The sequence below is a fragment of the Maniola hyperantus genome, chromosome 12, assembly GCF_902806685.2.
Source record: "Maniola hyperantus chromosome 12, iAphHyp1.2, whole genome shotgun sequence".
NCBI classification, from domain to species: domain Eukaryota; kingdom Metazoa; phylum Arthropoda; class Insecta; order Lepidoptera; family Nymphalidae; genus Maniola; species Maniola hyperantus.
Window position 1 is genome coordinate 10,832,818 of NC_048547.1, and position 15,070 is coordinate 10,847,887.

General features: G+C 37.2%; 2 protein-coding genes across 4 annotated transcripts; one reads left to right on the plus strand and one right to left on the minus strand.

Annotated features, from left to right (window-relative positions):
• Positions 1-1,035: 1,035 nt before the first annotated feature.
• Vps60 (vacuolar protein sorting 60) lies at positions 1,036-5,307 on the minus strand. Of its 2 annotated transcripts, XM_069502290.1 has the most exons (6): positions 5,125-5,307; positions 4,888-5,039; positions 3,797-3,962; positions 3,098-3,221; positions 2,656-2,837; positions 1,036-2,416 (listed from the first exon to the last, which is right to left on the minus strand). In XM_069502290.1, the coding sequence occupies exons 1-5, from the start codon at positions 5,191-5,193 to the stop codon at positions 2,674-2,676; spliced, it is 675 nt and encodes a 224-aa protein (XP_069358391.1). In that variant the 5' UTR covers positions 5,194-5,307; the 3' UTR covers positions 1,036-2,416; positions 2,656-2,673. The 2 variants fall into 2 exon arrangements, with proteins under 2 accessions (XP_069358391.1, XP_069358390.1); XM_069502289.1 differs by having other exon boundaries at positions 1,036-2,837.
• A 2,218-nt stretch (positions 5,308-7,525) lies between these two features.
• LOC117986933 (thiamine pyrophosphokinase 1) lies at positions 7,526-14,011 on the plus strand. 2 transcript variants are annotated; one of them, XM_034973891.2, is made up of 7 exons: positions 7,526-7,993; positions 8,716-8,866; positions 9,766-9,932; positions 10,246-10,332; positions 10,811-11,090; positions 11,555-11,677; positions 12,370-14,011. In XM_034973891.2, exons 1-7 carry the CDS (start codon positions 7,967-7,969, stop codon positions 12,375-12,377), a joined length of 843 nt encoding a protein of 280 aa, XP_034829782.1. In that variant the 5' UTR covers positions 7,526-7,966; the 3' UTR covers positions 12,378-14,011. The 2 variants fall into 2 exon arrangements, with proteins under 2 accessions (XP_034829782.1, XP_069358386.1); XM_069502285.1 differs by having other exon boundaries at positions 8,719-8,866.
• The last annotated feature ends 1,059 nt before the right edge of the window (positions 14,012-15,070 follow it).

Here is a 15,070-nt window from a genome sequence, read left to right on the forward strand (position 1 = left end):
ACTCTTGTATACATAATATATTCGGTAATAAATTAAATTATTTTTCAATTTTTAGTGTTTATGTAACGAAGTCGGTTTTTATTGTTTTGTAAAAAAAATTTATTTCACAATTTTTAGTGGCCCCATGGAATTATGCTATGACTGGTTAAAAATCTACTGTTTACTAAGCTATTACACTGATCGCGAGCAATTTACTCTTATCCGTTGAGGAGTTCCAGTATCTATCTTCGAAGATGTTCATCAGATCTTCACCAAATTGAAATGGGACCAACTTTGAAGTATACCCTTTCAAACAAAAAAGAATTTTCAAAATCGGTCCAGGCGTTTTTGAGTAATCGGGGAACATAGATAAAAAAAAAAAAAAAAAAAAAAAAAAAAAAAAAAAAAAAAAAAAAAAAAAAAAAAAAGATTCCGACGAATTGAGAACCTCCTCCTTTTTTTGAAGTCGGTTAAAAATTGTTCCGTAAATATTTCAAGGTCATTGGTTTTTAACCGACTGTCAAAAAGGAGGTGGTTCTTTTTTCTACATCGATTTTTTTTAAATCAACAAAAAAAGTTTTCGTGGTGTTCACATAAAAAATTCTGGATTCAACTCCTTAATCCTGATGCTGCAGGGTTACTGCCCGCCTGAGTTATCAAGATTCAGGAAGTGTTCATAGTGAATTCATATTGTAGGTACCAAGCAACGACTTTATTCTCAGACTTCAAGTCTCAACTCCTCAACCCTGATGATGTAGGGTACAGCACTCCTAAACTACAATGTTTCAGGAACTGCGGATGATGCAAAATTATTTTAGGTACCAAGCATAGGCTACATCATTGAACTCCTCAATCCTGATGCTGCAAAGTACTGAAGTCCTAAATCAAGGGGATTTTAGAATTTCTGATAGTGAATTGATATTTTTAAAAAAAATTAGAATCGACTGTTAGGCGGAACGAAGTTCGCCGGGTCAGCTAGTACAAAATATATGCAGAAATTATTAAGGCCTGAGTAACTATGGATAGGAATACAGAAAAAAATAAGACCCATGAAAATTCTGACAAAATAATGTATAAATTTGATCCAAGATATTAATATTATATTCGCTTATTTGCATATTCATATTTGCTTGCATTTCTCTTCTATATTAATATTTCTTAGAGCTACATACATAAAATTTGAAACTAATGAAAAAATATTGTAACTGTGCATAATATTATTATAATTAGAATAGTTAATATTAAAATTCTTAACGCAAATAGGGACAGACAAATACAGTGCTAGAGAATAAAATCTACCAGAGAATAATAATCATAGTACGCTACAGGTCGAGACAGCAATCGGGGAGGGAACGCCCCGCACATCCACACAGCCCCCGCGCTAACCCGGTGCGGGCGAGCGCGGGTGACGTGCAGGTGTGTGGGGCGTCTCCCTGCCTCATACCCCGATTACCATCTCAACCTGTCGCGGACTATAAGTATTTATTTATAGCAAAGTTTTCTTGATGACAATCATGCGCAATAATGAGGTCTAGTTAAGCATGTTTGCCTAAAACCCTAGATGATGCTTATTCACTTTTGCCTTGGTATTAAATTTTAAATTAAAATTGACCCGAAAACAAGACTTACTAACCATCCAAATCGCCTGGCAGTGCAGTTGACAATGCCGCAGGCGATCCGTCGACTAAAGAGAAAGCATAGTACTGGATAATTAGCTGAGATTCATGGAGTTTTCCCGCTGAGGCAGTTGTCTCCAATCACGCCAATCTATCCTCTAACCAATCTGCTCATAATCTACCGACTGATCGCATGATAAGGCACAACAAAAAAAATTGACCCGCCAAATGCTGCAGTATTTCATTAAAATCACTTAATCAATGCATAATCCACTAGCACCCTATTTTATAAGCCTTTATTTTATGATTTGCTGTGTCCAACTGAAGCTGATTTTTCATTAAAAATTACAAAATCCAAACAGTTCATATTTACATAGCTTTTTAACATCCAATTTAAAAGAAGTCTCCACACAAGGCAGCAATTTGGACTCACAGTGACTCCAAATTGCTCCCTTATCCAACTATTGTCTTACAGCCGTACTCAGAGTCGCTTAATCGTTACTTAAGTTTAGTTAAAACGAGACAGAGCTATATCTCTCACATAAATCTGTCTCGCTTTAACTCAATCTTAAGTAACGATTAGCGACTCTGAGTACCGCGGTTAGTATATTTTGTTATTTGACTTTTTTCTCTCACAGATTTTCTCCTATAAAACAATACATTGTTACATACAATAAATTGGGACTTTCACAAAAATACAGTTACCTTATTCTTATAATATTCTCTTTGTTGTAAAATAAGGTTAATCAAATGACATAAAAGTAGGGTAGTAAAAACTAAAAAATGTACACGATTTTTTTTAACCATGCCTGAGTGGGACACTAAAGTAAAGCAGCCTGCAGCAGGCCGAACTAGTCACGGGCATGCCATCCTTGTTGCGCACGCTGTCGGCACCCGGCATTTTTATAAAGCAATATTGAGACTTTCATGAAAATACAGAAATTCCTATAAATATTCTCTGTTGTATTAAAATAAAGTTAAACAAACAACATAAAAGTAGGGTAGTAAAAAAATAAAAAATGTACATGAAAAAAATTTTAACCACACCTCAGTAGGACACGAAAGTAAAGCATAGTTATCAACGCGTGGTCTGCGCGGGCACCTGCGGCAGGCCGAACTCGTCGACGGGCACGCCATCCTTGTTGCGCAAGCTGTCGGCGCCCGGCTCCCTGTCGGGCGCCGCAGGGGCCTTCACTACATCGTCGAGGTACGACGTGTCGTCGTCAAGGGCTATCTCGTCGCCTGAAAGTTAAGTTATAAATTGATGAAATAGGGTACATACACACAAGCATACGAATTTGTCTTGAATTTTCCAAATTTATATAATATTTATATGAGCTTTGCCTGTTTTTTTTTTTAACAGATATAGCGAGCAAACGAGCAGGCGGGTCACCTGATCTGGTCTGTCTAGGGTTTTATAATATCTTTGGTTATAATTTCAAAAAATAAACCAAGTGGCACCACACAGCGATAATACAGAAGATAGAAATACAAATTGTTACCTAGAGCATCAAGTTCAGCGGCCAATTCATCGTCATCCATTTCTGGCATGCCATATTGGCGACCTAGTGCCCCTTGCACCTCGTCCGCTTCCTCCAACATGTCGGCCAAATCATCATTTATATCCTGCAATTTAAGAATTGAAGGATAATGCAGATAGCTACATAGGCTTTGATGCATCACTCATGTGTTGTTAGTAACGATACATGTGTGATGCATTAAAGCCTATGTAGTTGGTAACAACTCGTTACCAATTCAATATAATATAGGTATATAATATAATCACAACAGTTATTGTTACTATCAGATTAGGACAAATTCCATATAAGCCCCAACCAACCAGCTGCTAACATGGATCATTTTATTCAGATACAAGTTACCCCTTGACTGCAATCTCACCTGGTGGTAAGTGATCACCCCAGGCACAACTGACGGAAACGTTTAAGTGCGGAAACCAGCCCAGAGTGAAGAAGTGATCACTCCGCAAAGATGTTTCAATAAATAGCAACTCTTGTCTCTTGTAATGACACAATAAAGTACAATTCAGCTGCCGCGGCTGCCTAAAATTCATTAAATGCCTCTCTTTCTATAGCATGAACTCTTGTCTCTCTCTCTCGTAGGTTACAAAGAGAAGCCCTCATGAAGGTAAGAACTTGACCAAGTTAGCCCAGCGTATTGAAAGATAAAAGAATACTAAATACCTCAATTTCATCAATGTTAATTTTCTTGAATTCTTTTTTCATTGAAGTAACACCATCCTTCATGGCAGAAATAGTAGTGTGGGTGTCTTTGAGGGTCTGAGTGGCATAGTTTGCCTGCTCCATGTTGAATGATTGTGCACGCAAATTGTCCAGCTGTTGTTCATACCTACAAGCATTAATGTTATTGAGACACAGGTCCTGATTAAAGATAAAACTTTATTTATTCTTTATTTATTAAAAAATCCAGCCAAGTGCGAGTCAGACTCGCGCACTGAGGGTTCCGTATTACAATCGTATTTTATCGACATTTTGCATGATAAATCAAAAACTATTATACCTAAAAATAAATAAAAATTTGTTTTAGAATGTACAAGTGAAGGCCCTTTCATATGATACCCCACTTGATATAGTTATCTTACTTCGAAAATTGAAAATATTAATAATTAGTTTATGACCACAATTTAATTTTTTTTGTGTGATGTGACCACAAATTCACGGTTTTCAGATTTTTCCCCTAAAGCCAGCTATAAGACCTACCTGCCAAATTTCATGATTCTAGGTCAACGGGAAGTACCATGTAGGTTTCTTGACAGACAGACAGACAGACAACAAAGTGATCCTATAAGGGTTCCGTTTTTCCTTTTGAGGTATGGAACCCTAAAAATAAATAAAGAACACAACTGTCCTGCCAAAAATTGGTTTAGTGTGAGCAGAACTCACACACAAAGGGTTCCATACCATCACACAAAAAATTGCATTTTTAAGTACCTATTATTTTTGTGGTGGCCATTTTGAAGTTATTTATATTTGTTGTTATAGCGGCAATAAAAATACACATTCTGTAAAAAATTTCAACTCTCGTCCTATTACAATTCAAGAGATACAACCCACTGAGAGACAGACAGACAGATGGCACCCTTCGGATACAGAACCCTAAAAATAAAAATAAACACTTTTGAAAACAATACAACTAATTGAAACTGATTTTTTTTCAAAAAAAATTGTCAGTCTCTCTGGATGGTGAGAGAATTCAAAAGATACTCCATACATCCATCCATATCTATTCAGGCGTCATCCATATACATACATACATTTTTTTCTGTTTTAACACCCTCATTGCCTTTTGTTTAACTGAGTTTTTAGAAGGACCCTCCCGCATTTTGGACATTTGCTCTTTATATTTTCTTAGTTCGGCATCTAACTTTTGAATTTTCTGCTCTATACTATCTGCTCGAGTATCAACCTGAAATCATAATTATATTTATTGCAGCGTCGGTGATTCATTCTAACAAAACTGTTGTGTAAAATAATTGAGTAGGTAAACTTACATTGCTTATGCAGTCCGCAATGCTGGGTCCTGGGGTTTTCGGTTTACCTCTACCAAATAATCTATTCATCTTGCTTTAATATAATATTGGTCAGAGAATAAACCAATGTTAATGTTTTAAACTACGAAATATATTGTAATTTGTAGAAATCACGTCAAACGCAAACCACTATCACATCCAGTGTATTACCACAGAGTACATTGAATATACGGGTATAGAGTCATCAGTCCCTATTTTTTGGTAACGCCATCTATTGAGCTAAGTTGCAACTACAGGATCTGCTATATATACTAATCCCTATAGGTACAGTATATACGCTACCTAGATAGGAACCTATATATAGGTTTTAAATTTTCTTTTATTTCTATTTTTCTATGGTTAATTTCAATAAAACACATAAATAAGGTAATAATCTTTTATTTATTTTTATAACTGGGCACACACTTTTTTTCTGTTATTACAGCAAATCGTAGTCCGAGAAACGTAGTCGGGGTTATATTAGTTAGGTACTTATAGAGCTCTTCTTTTTTCTTGTTTTATGGCTTTTTCCATCACATCCAGATCAGCACAATGCACTGTAAATCCATACTTTGCAGTTCCGAATAGCTAAAGAGGTACAAAGAAATAAAGAAAGTTGCTCGGTAGAGTTGTCAGAGTTCAAAATAAAGCACAAGTCACTTCACTATAACAGAATCACCAAAATCCAACTAACAAAGTCAAGTCGTTGGAAAATATCACATAAACACCTTGATATAATGGAAAACCTCGGAAAAAAGTGGTTGAAAATAAATAATTTTTAATAGACACAGACCACAGACTTGACAATTTGTGACTGTGCCAGTGTTTCCATATGTAAATCAAGAATTACCGTGTTGTAAGGTTAAAAATACGGTGTTTCTTGATGAAATTACGGTGGATGAGCTAAAAGAATACCGTGTAAATTACCGTGTAATTTTTAAAAAGAAAAAAAACGTTACGAATTTGCTTTTTAATTAATTATTAATATTATTCTGAGTCTGACTCTCCTAGCATAGCAATGTCTTTCCATATATTTTTTTTATTGCATTCATCCATCACATTTAAGAATTTTTACATTTCACTTCTTGCTAATTGCTTGAATAAGGACGAAAATAGATTGCCAAGATTAATAATTGATACTTTAACTGTGTGTGCGTGAGTGTGGCGATAGATTAGAAAAATAATAAGATAAGATAAGTGGGGCGATAGATTAGAAAAATAATAAGGATTTCCTTGAAATCTGCCACAATCTACCACTTTGTTAAATCGTCAGCTTTTTCTGCCAGAGTTAAAATTTAGGAGCCAAATCTGCCCAAATGGCAGAAATCTGCCACAAACGGTCACACTGCTGACCGGCCACAAAATTTACAAGTAGTGCCACCTGTTGCGCGTGGTTGGCAACAAAACTTACTACTAGTGCCATCTGTCGAGCTAAGTCTGAGTCAATGTACCCTGTGCGATTTTGTACTGTGGCTAAAATGTACTGAGTGAAAAGACCCTGTGTATTACTTTACTCTATGATCACATCACTATTTTGACAGTCATAGAAATTTTTTTTTCTGTTCCACAAATTAATAGAGGATTCTGTTCCCTTAGTGATTAGGTTTGTACTCTTTGTTCGCTAAGGATCTTAGAACCATAGTCCATAGAGGCATTGTCGAGGCTTGCCAAGCGTGTAAATGTAGCATTAGAGTATATTACATTAATTAGGTACCTATCGTATAATTCATACAGTGCGACAAGGCTCTCTTGGCGCTTGAATGACATTGACAGGGGGGCGCTGTTTGAAAACAAAGGCTTAGCATATTCATGGAATATTCAAACAAGAACAAAGGGGACACCTTAGATGAATGGGACACTGAGGAAGTTTCTAGGCTACGTTCCATAGATTATCTACTTTATTACTAGCTACCTTCGTTCGATAACATTTTCATAGATAGTGCTGAATACGCGTGCACTGCAATTTTCCTTACGTTTCTTTTCTTCCCCATACCTATAAAATCTGTGAACTATTATAATCGGTAGGGCGATTGTCTAAAACCTGCATCAATCATTATTACAAACTCAATTGTTGTGATTGGCTGAATTTGTGCGATTCTTGTTGCAACAATGCATTGTAGCCAATAGTGAGTGAGCGTCAACCAATCAGAGATGATTGCGATCATGGCATTTGTAGCTGTCATTCTCAATCGCGCAGCCAAGCGCGCACTATAATGGAATTGTAATTTAAATTGATCCTTTTTTAAGGACCTTTCATCCCGTCTCGCGGGATCCACGGGGGACCGGAGGGCTGGCAGATAGTAGATAATCTATGGCTGGCAGTTACCTCGGTCAGCATATCCTATATGTTATTGGTCTGTGGTCAGCATATTAGTCTGGGTCTGGCCATTCAACGAGGTAACGCTGCCAGCGTTCTGGGCACGTTCTGGGCACCTTTTATCTTTTATTTCTGGTCGGTGCTGGGCACCCTGCCTCGTTGCGGTGGTTTAGATGATATTTTCGATTTGTAATTTTTATGTTCTAGAATAAGTTTGGTATTTTGGTTTTTGTATTTTATATTAGAATAGAATAGAATATGTTTATCTTAATGTTTAATTATTAAACTATAATTTGAATTGTATAAGTCATGTCCACTTATCAAATGTCAATGTCAAAAACACGTCAAAAAATTAAATAGAGTGCAGACAAAAATATTTTTGTAGGTTATTTTCTTCAGTTTGTTATTTCTGGTCGCGGTGAATTTGGTAAATTTAAATAATTACCTATTAAATTTCAACTTGAATGCTTAGTTTACTTAGTACTTACATAAATTAAGAGTGAAAAAATGGCAATGAATGGTATTTTGAATAAGGTAAGTTTTTAAAAAAAATACATTAATATTTTCAAAATCCCGTGGGAACTCTTTGTTTTGCTGGGACCAAAAGTACCCTTTGCCCTTTATCTCTGTACCAAATTTCATCTGTTTAACGGGTGGACCTTGAAAAGCTAACAGACAGACACACTTTCGCATTCATAATATTGGGTATGGATTTAAGGGGAGTAAGGGGGTGCACTAACATATTAACACCCCAAATGTCAACGTCACCTGCACGCGGTGCCCCCTGCGAATCAGCGAACGAGGATATGACGACCGAAGAATGGCGGGATAACCATTCCAAATGGCTTGGGCATGGGCATTACTTCTAATGAGCAGCGCCAACAGACAAAGGCCCCCAGTTCCCGGCAGCCCTGCTATTCCCGATTACAGTAAGGTGGTGGGGAGCGGGTGGATGAGGAAGGCTGAGGACCGTATTTGGTGGCGTGCTTTTGGAAAGGCCTATGTCCAGCAGTGGACGCAAACAGGCTGATGGATTGGATTGGATTGGTACCTATAGTGAGGCGTTTCCTCCCCGATTGCCATCTCGACTAGCCGCGTACTAAGCGCGTAATATACGAGCCGCGTTAATTTGGTACTAGAAATAAATATATGTATTTATCTGTGTCGATTTTCTTGTAGGTGCCTATCTAGATTTGTAGTTGCCTATATACATAAATATGTAGGTGAAAAAATCACTAAATGTCTTCTATGTACAGCAGGGTCCCTGTGGCCACTCTTGCAGCGTGGTGAAATGTTGCAAGTGGAATGTCAATGAAATATTTGAACACCACAGTAAATATGCAGTTGTTGTTCTAAATCGCACAATAACTCAGAATGAAGAGGTGATTAAAAGGGTTTGGAATAATGGTAAGTAGGTATATTTACTAAAATACTTTTACCTATTTTTTTTTTTAAAGAATATTAGCCATGTTAAATGACTAATATTCCCCTCTCCAACTAAGTGTCAAGCTTGTGCTAGGAGTAGGTACGACAATAGTGCAACGGGCGGGGTTTGAACCGTCAACCTTTCGGTTTTCAGTCCACTCCTTTACCCGTTGAGCTTCTTCTTCTTCTTCTTCTTCGCTCTGGGCTGGTTTCCGCACTTAAACGTTTCCGTCTGTTGTGCGTGCATTGCCCCTCCCCGCTGAAGTCTTCACTCCAGCCATCCAAGCTCACTCCAGAAGCCGAGTAGACCGCCCAGGTTGCCGAGGGCTTCATGGAATGAGGTCGGGGAACCCAAATGGCGTTCGCGTTGTTGAGCTATTGAGGCTTTAAAAACCTATATTTGTATATTTTTGGTCCATTGCATTTTACCTATATTACTTAAAATTATTTAAGTATTTATATAAATCCTGCATCCAAAATGATGTACCTAGTACACTTCTTGATCAAATTACTTTTTTTAAGGTTATCCAGATTTTTTGGCCCCCTGAATACAAATCTGATCACATTTTCAAGCAAACCAGTCTAAAACTGTACTGAAATTGAGTCCTAAGTTCATGATTTTGATCACTGAATCCGAAGTTGTTTTTTCGTTCCTGTAAAATTTTATTTCGTGTAATTAAACTATACCTATAAACCTTCCTCTTGAATTACTCTATATATTGGTGCAAACCGCATTAAAATCCGTTGCGTAGTTTAAAAGATCTACGCGTTAATACAGACAGCGGGAAGTGACTTTATTATACTATGTAGATATTTTAAGATTACTACTCACTCAAGATGAAACTTTATCTTGGTTATCCAAACATAATTTAAATTTTTAGCTTTGTTAAGGATAACAGTTGATGGAGGGACAGTGCATTGGGACAGGTTTATCAACAGTTTATCAGAAAACGACCAAACGATCATGAAAATACCAGACCTAATCACAGGAGACTTTGATTCCATTACCAAAGATGTTTTGCAGAAGTATAAAAAGAAAGGTTGTAAGGTGATAGTGTGATAAATAAATATAATGAATTCATTTTTGTAAATTTTTTTATGTGCAGTTCTAATTTATATTTTTACACAATCTCTTAAATAATAAGTAAAACAAATTAACAGTAAAGTTATAGCAATCTCTTTAAGCATGGTCAAGTTAGTTCTGACATAATACTATGTGATAGAAAAAACTGTACATGTTTTGATTACACAGTCATAGTTTGTGCCCTTTTATGTATTTGAATCATAAAATTGAAAATTAAAAATTGATATTTTTTGTATTTTCTAATAACTCCTTGAAATAATTTTTGAATATGTTTTAGACGATACACACTCCAAACCAAGACAACACAGATTTCACGAAGGCGTTGATTGAGCTAAATAATTATTGTGAAGAGCATCAAACAAAGGTAAATTGTAGAGCATAGTCCAATGACTTCCAATCCAACCATCCAGATCCAACTCGGTTGGGCAGCGTTCAAGAAGCTTCGAGATGTCTTGTCCAAAATTCCTAAGTGCTTGAAGACCAAAGTCTTCGAACAGTGCTTGTTGCCAGTGATGACATATGGATCCGAGACATGGTCTCTAACTATGGGCCTCATAAGAAAGCTCAGAGTCACTCAGCGGGCGATGGAGAGAGCTATGCTTGGAGTTTCTCTACGTGATCAAATCAGAAATGAGGAGATCTGTCAAGTAGAACTAGAGTAACCAACATAGCTCAACGGGTTGCGAAGCTGAAGTGGCAATGGGCAGGGCACATAGTTCGTACAACCGATAGACGTTGGGGTCCCAAGGTGCTGGAATGGCGACCTTGCACCGGAAGACGCGGCGTTGGAAGACCCCCCACTAGGTGATGATGATCATGATACATTTTATATATAATTACAGATGGATGACGTATTAGCCATAGCACAGACTTCAGGCAGATTAGACCAAATTCTAGGCAACATAGAAACCTTGCATTTAGTCAAAGTAAATCGCCTCGTCCACCCAAAGACTAGGATCTACATAATGTCAGACGACAGTTTATCTTGGCTGCTTCAACCTGGTGATCATATCATCGACATTCCAGAAGAAAGTAGAATACGTAAAAGAGCAGGGTGCTCTTTGATACCAGTGGGGGAGCCCTGCACCAGTGTCACTACTAGTGGACTTCAGTGGAATTTGGGTAAGTACTCAGTACACCATCAAATAATAAAGTTGAAAACTAAAACCCAACTATACTAAACCCGGCCTCCCGAATAGCCACCACTAGTAACCACTAGGCTGTCGAACCCTGACTCAATAAACCAATTACAATTTATTTATTATTATATATTATTTATATACATATGTATAATATTATGTGTATTTACTTTCTTAATTAAGTACACCCCTTCCGATTTCTTTAATTTTTATAATATCCTCTTCCCTAAGCTTGCCTGGAAGAGATCGCTATTTTAGCGGTAAGGCCGCCTATTGTTAGTTAACAAACATAATATTGTTGTTAACAAACATCTTTGTTATATTTCTATTGCTTTGGTTTTGGTATACAATAAAGAATATTTAATTTTTACTTTTACTTTTACAATAATCGAGACTCTTCTGCAAACCACGACATTTTCAGCGAATAAATTTTATTCTTGGTTCTAGATAATCAAGAGCTAAAGTTCGGTAAACTGGTGAGCACGTCTAATGCCTTCGACGGATCTGAACAAGTGAAAATTAAGTGCAGTCACACATTACTGTGGACCATGAAAGTTCCCAGTTTAATAGGTGAGTAGGTTCTTCTTCGATTAATTAACATGTCTAATAGAGATATAATTTACAGTAGCTGGCAGAAAGTATTGTAGAATCGACCTTTAGAAAGAGATAGAAGCGGTTTTGCAGAGCGTTGTCTCTGTCGTTGAGACCGTCAAAACGACACACATGTATGCGTGACAGAGACAACGCTCTACAAAGCCGAAACCTCTTTCTAATAGTATAGAATATGTATAAAATATGTAACAATATTTCCTGCCGGCTACTCTAAATGAGTATTATATGTCCAAAGCATGAATGTATATATATTATGTCCAAAATTGGGCAAATAAATAAGGCGAATTCATTTATCGAATGACGTAAAGCCAAAAATGATGGTCATTAAGGTTTAAAGCTGACAACACTTGGTTAGTGTGGTCCTGCTCATGCTGGAAGGCGATCCGTGCTCTACTGAGCACGGATCGCCGCATGGATGTGGGCCGTTGATGTTTTGAGATGATAAGCATGTTGATGATGTGCTTAAAAGTTTTTTTCAGTCCCAATTGTCTATAAAGTATGGTAGTTTTTACAAAGTGTCTAGCTATCCCTTTCCTCAAAGAGCATTATGAAAGGGATAACAGTCCATGTAGACCTATCTAGAGATTGTTTACAATAGAATTGCTGGCAAATGCATTTTCGTTCATCAGTATTATCTTTGTTTGTTGCAGGCAAATAAATCCAACTCGTTTATTATTCGAGAACTTTGGCTTCGCCGAAAGCTCGTACGTTTTTTTATGTATACTCATAATATATAAGTTTTATGTATAAGTCATACTGCCAGTGCCAATATTTACTTGTATGACTGCATGATGATTTTAGCTTCTGGAATATATTATGAACTCATATTTAATTAGTAATTATTTAATAGATACTAGTTTGTGTATCAGTCCCCTGTCCCATATACACATTTTGTTGTATTTCTAGTAATTGAGCAATTAAAATGTAGGTATTAGGTAATAATATCTTGACTTTTTGTGATGTATAATACGCATTCCCTAAAACATGTAGAATATGGCTAATTCTGTTGTACATAATATTATGTTAACTAAATTGACGGGTCTATACCCTATTCGTGAAAAGAAGTTAGTACAACCCGTCGGAAGTATCTGAGAACTTGGCTTAATGACGTCATGCAACGTGCTTGCGTTGGTAACGTTACTGGCACTGGTACTGGCAACAGTACTGGTACAACTTAGTGTTCATATACCTACTCTTTTGGTACTGGGTAGGCGAAAATAGGCGAGCTGCGGAAAAGCGCGAGGGAAGCGCATTCCAGTGAGGTGCGAGATATTTCCGACGGGTAGTGCTCTCTCGTTACGTAATCGTATACAAATGATAGAGCCAAAAATCTCCGTGGGCGTTAAACATTTTGAGTTATCAACCAACGACAATTTCGAATGTTTTTTTAAAACATTTTTCAATTGAATTTCGAATGTTGAACAAATGCTGGTGATTGGTTGGTGGCTCAAAATGATTAGCGCTCATTGAGATTTTTGGCTCTTAACATACAAATGATTATGTTACAAAGAGAGAGCTATACCTATTAGCTTCTTTCTGCGGATAGGGTATAAATCTGTGGCTATCCCTTCGTAGTATACAACAGAATTTGCACCATTTGTAGCTTTTTTCCATCGTGTATTTGTGCAATATTTGTGTTATATTTCTTGCATTTCACGAGGGCGAGTGGCTCATGCTTGTGTGTAAGTCGTATCGGTATAATAAATGTACACTGAATGTGTGCGTTAGCGAGCGCTTGCTCGCGACTGATTGGTCTGACATGCACGCACACTTACGCAGTGTTCATGTATACGACGTAACCACAAGTAAAGTTCACTCGCCTTCGTGACTTCCAAGAACCATACCTATTCAGGTTGTGTTTTTATAATTATTATTGTTTTAATTCTGATTTTGGTTGTAATTATGTTTTATTCTTTATTGTACGTTTTAGTTTAGTTATCTGCTAAGAAAGGATTTTTGGAAATTCAACCCCTAAGGGCTGAAACAGGGGGTTGAAATTTGTGTAGTCCACGCGAACTAAGTCGCGAGCATAAGCTAGTCTATAATAATTATTGTTCGTCCAAATTTCAAAATCGATGTCCTGCACCACAACTTTGGTTGCGCTTTTCTACGGAAGCGAATTTTCCCGAAGCGACTTATAAAAGTGGTAATCAGTTTTTGAAATAGATACAAAATGTGCATTATTTCTCTCGCTTTTATAATATTTTTCCTGGTATGTGTTTTTAGGCTAGTGGTTTAGGTACATAAGTATCTAGGTTGTAAAAGTGATAAATAAACGGGTATTTCCAAGTTTGCAATTCTATTTTATTATTCTTTTCTAATTTTCCTTCCCAACCTTCCCAAATTCCCAACTTGAATCAAATACAAAAACGTCTCTTTGCGCTTAAGCGCGTGACTGATTTCTCATTTTTATCCATATGACATAACTATACTTCGTCCGCATCGGTTTTGGTTTTTCTAAATCCCGAGGAAGCTCTTTGATTTTCCGGATAAAAACCGGCCGAGTCAGACTCGCGCACTCTAACCCTAAAAATGGTCTATGTCCGTCTTGATTTATGCCAATAACTGCTCGTATGCTATCTCTGTAGGTATAGTACGCGACAGGTCGAGATGACGATCGGGGTGGGGACGCCCCGCCCATCCCCCGCGTTAACCCGGTGCGGGATAACGCGGGTGTGTGGGGCATCTCCCGCCTCATACCCCGATTGGCATCTCGACCTGTCTTGTACTATAGGTACCTACCCACCCATCAAAATCGGTTAAACGGATGGGCCATGACAAGGTATCAGACAGACTATTTTGTGAAAAGCTAATACCTAAACTGGCTTATGTATGTGGAATCTGGCATCAGAAGGCATAGAAATAAACACTATAATATATTTATGTAATAAATTTTCTTAAGAGGCTTAAGATAAGGCATGCCTATTTTAAATTGGGCATTAACTTAATACGGAATCCCAAAAATGCTAAATCTAGGTATGTCTACTCTCGACGTCACACAAATTTAGCACAATAATTTTACTATTTATCTATTTTTATATATAAAAGCGAAATACCACTGACTGACTAATCACGAAATCTCAGAAACTATAAAGCCTACAAACTCGAGATTTGGAAGGTAGGTTCCTTCTGGGATGTAGGTGTCAGCTAAGAAACGGTTTTGATAAAATCATCCCCTAAGGGGTGAAATCGGGGTTGGAAGGTAGTATGAAAGTCCTTTGTTTTTGAAAATCGGCATTTAGATTATCAGCTTTAAATAATGAAAACCTGTATAATTTTGGAACCCCCCTCCCCCCCCCCCCCTTGAGGGTGGTAAAATAGGGGATGAAAGTTTGTATGGATAGTTTTAAT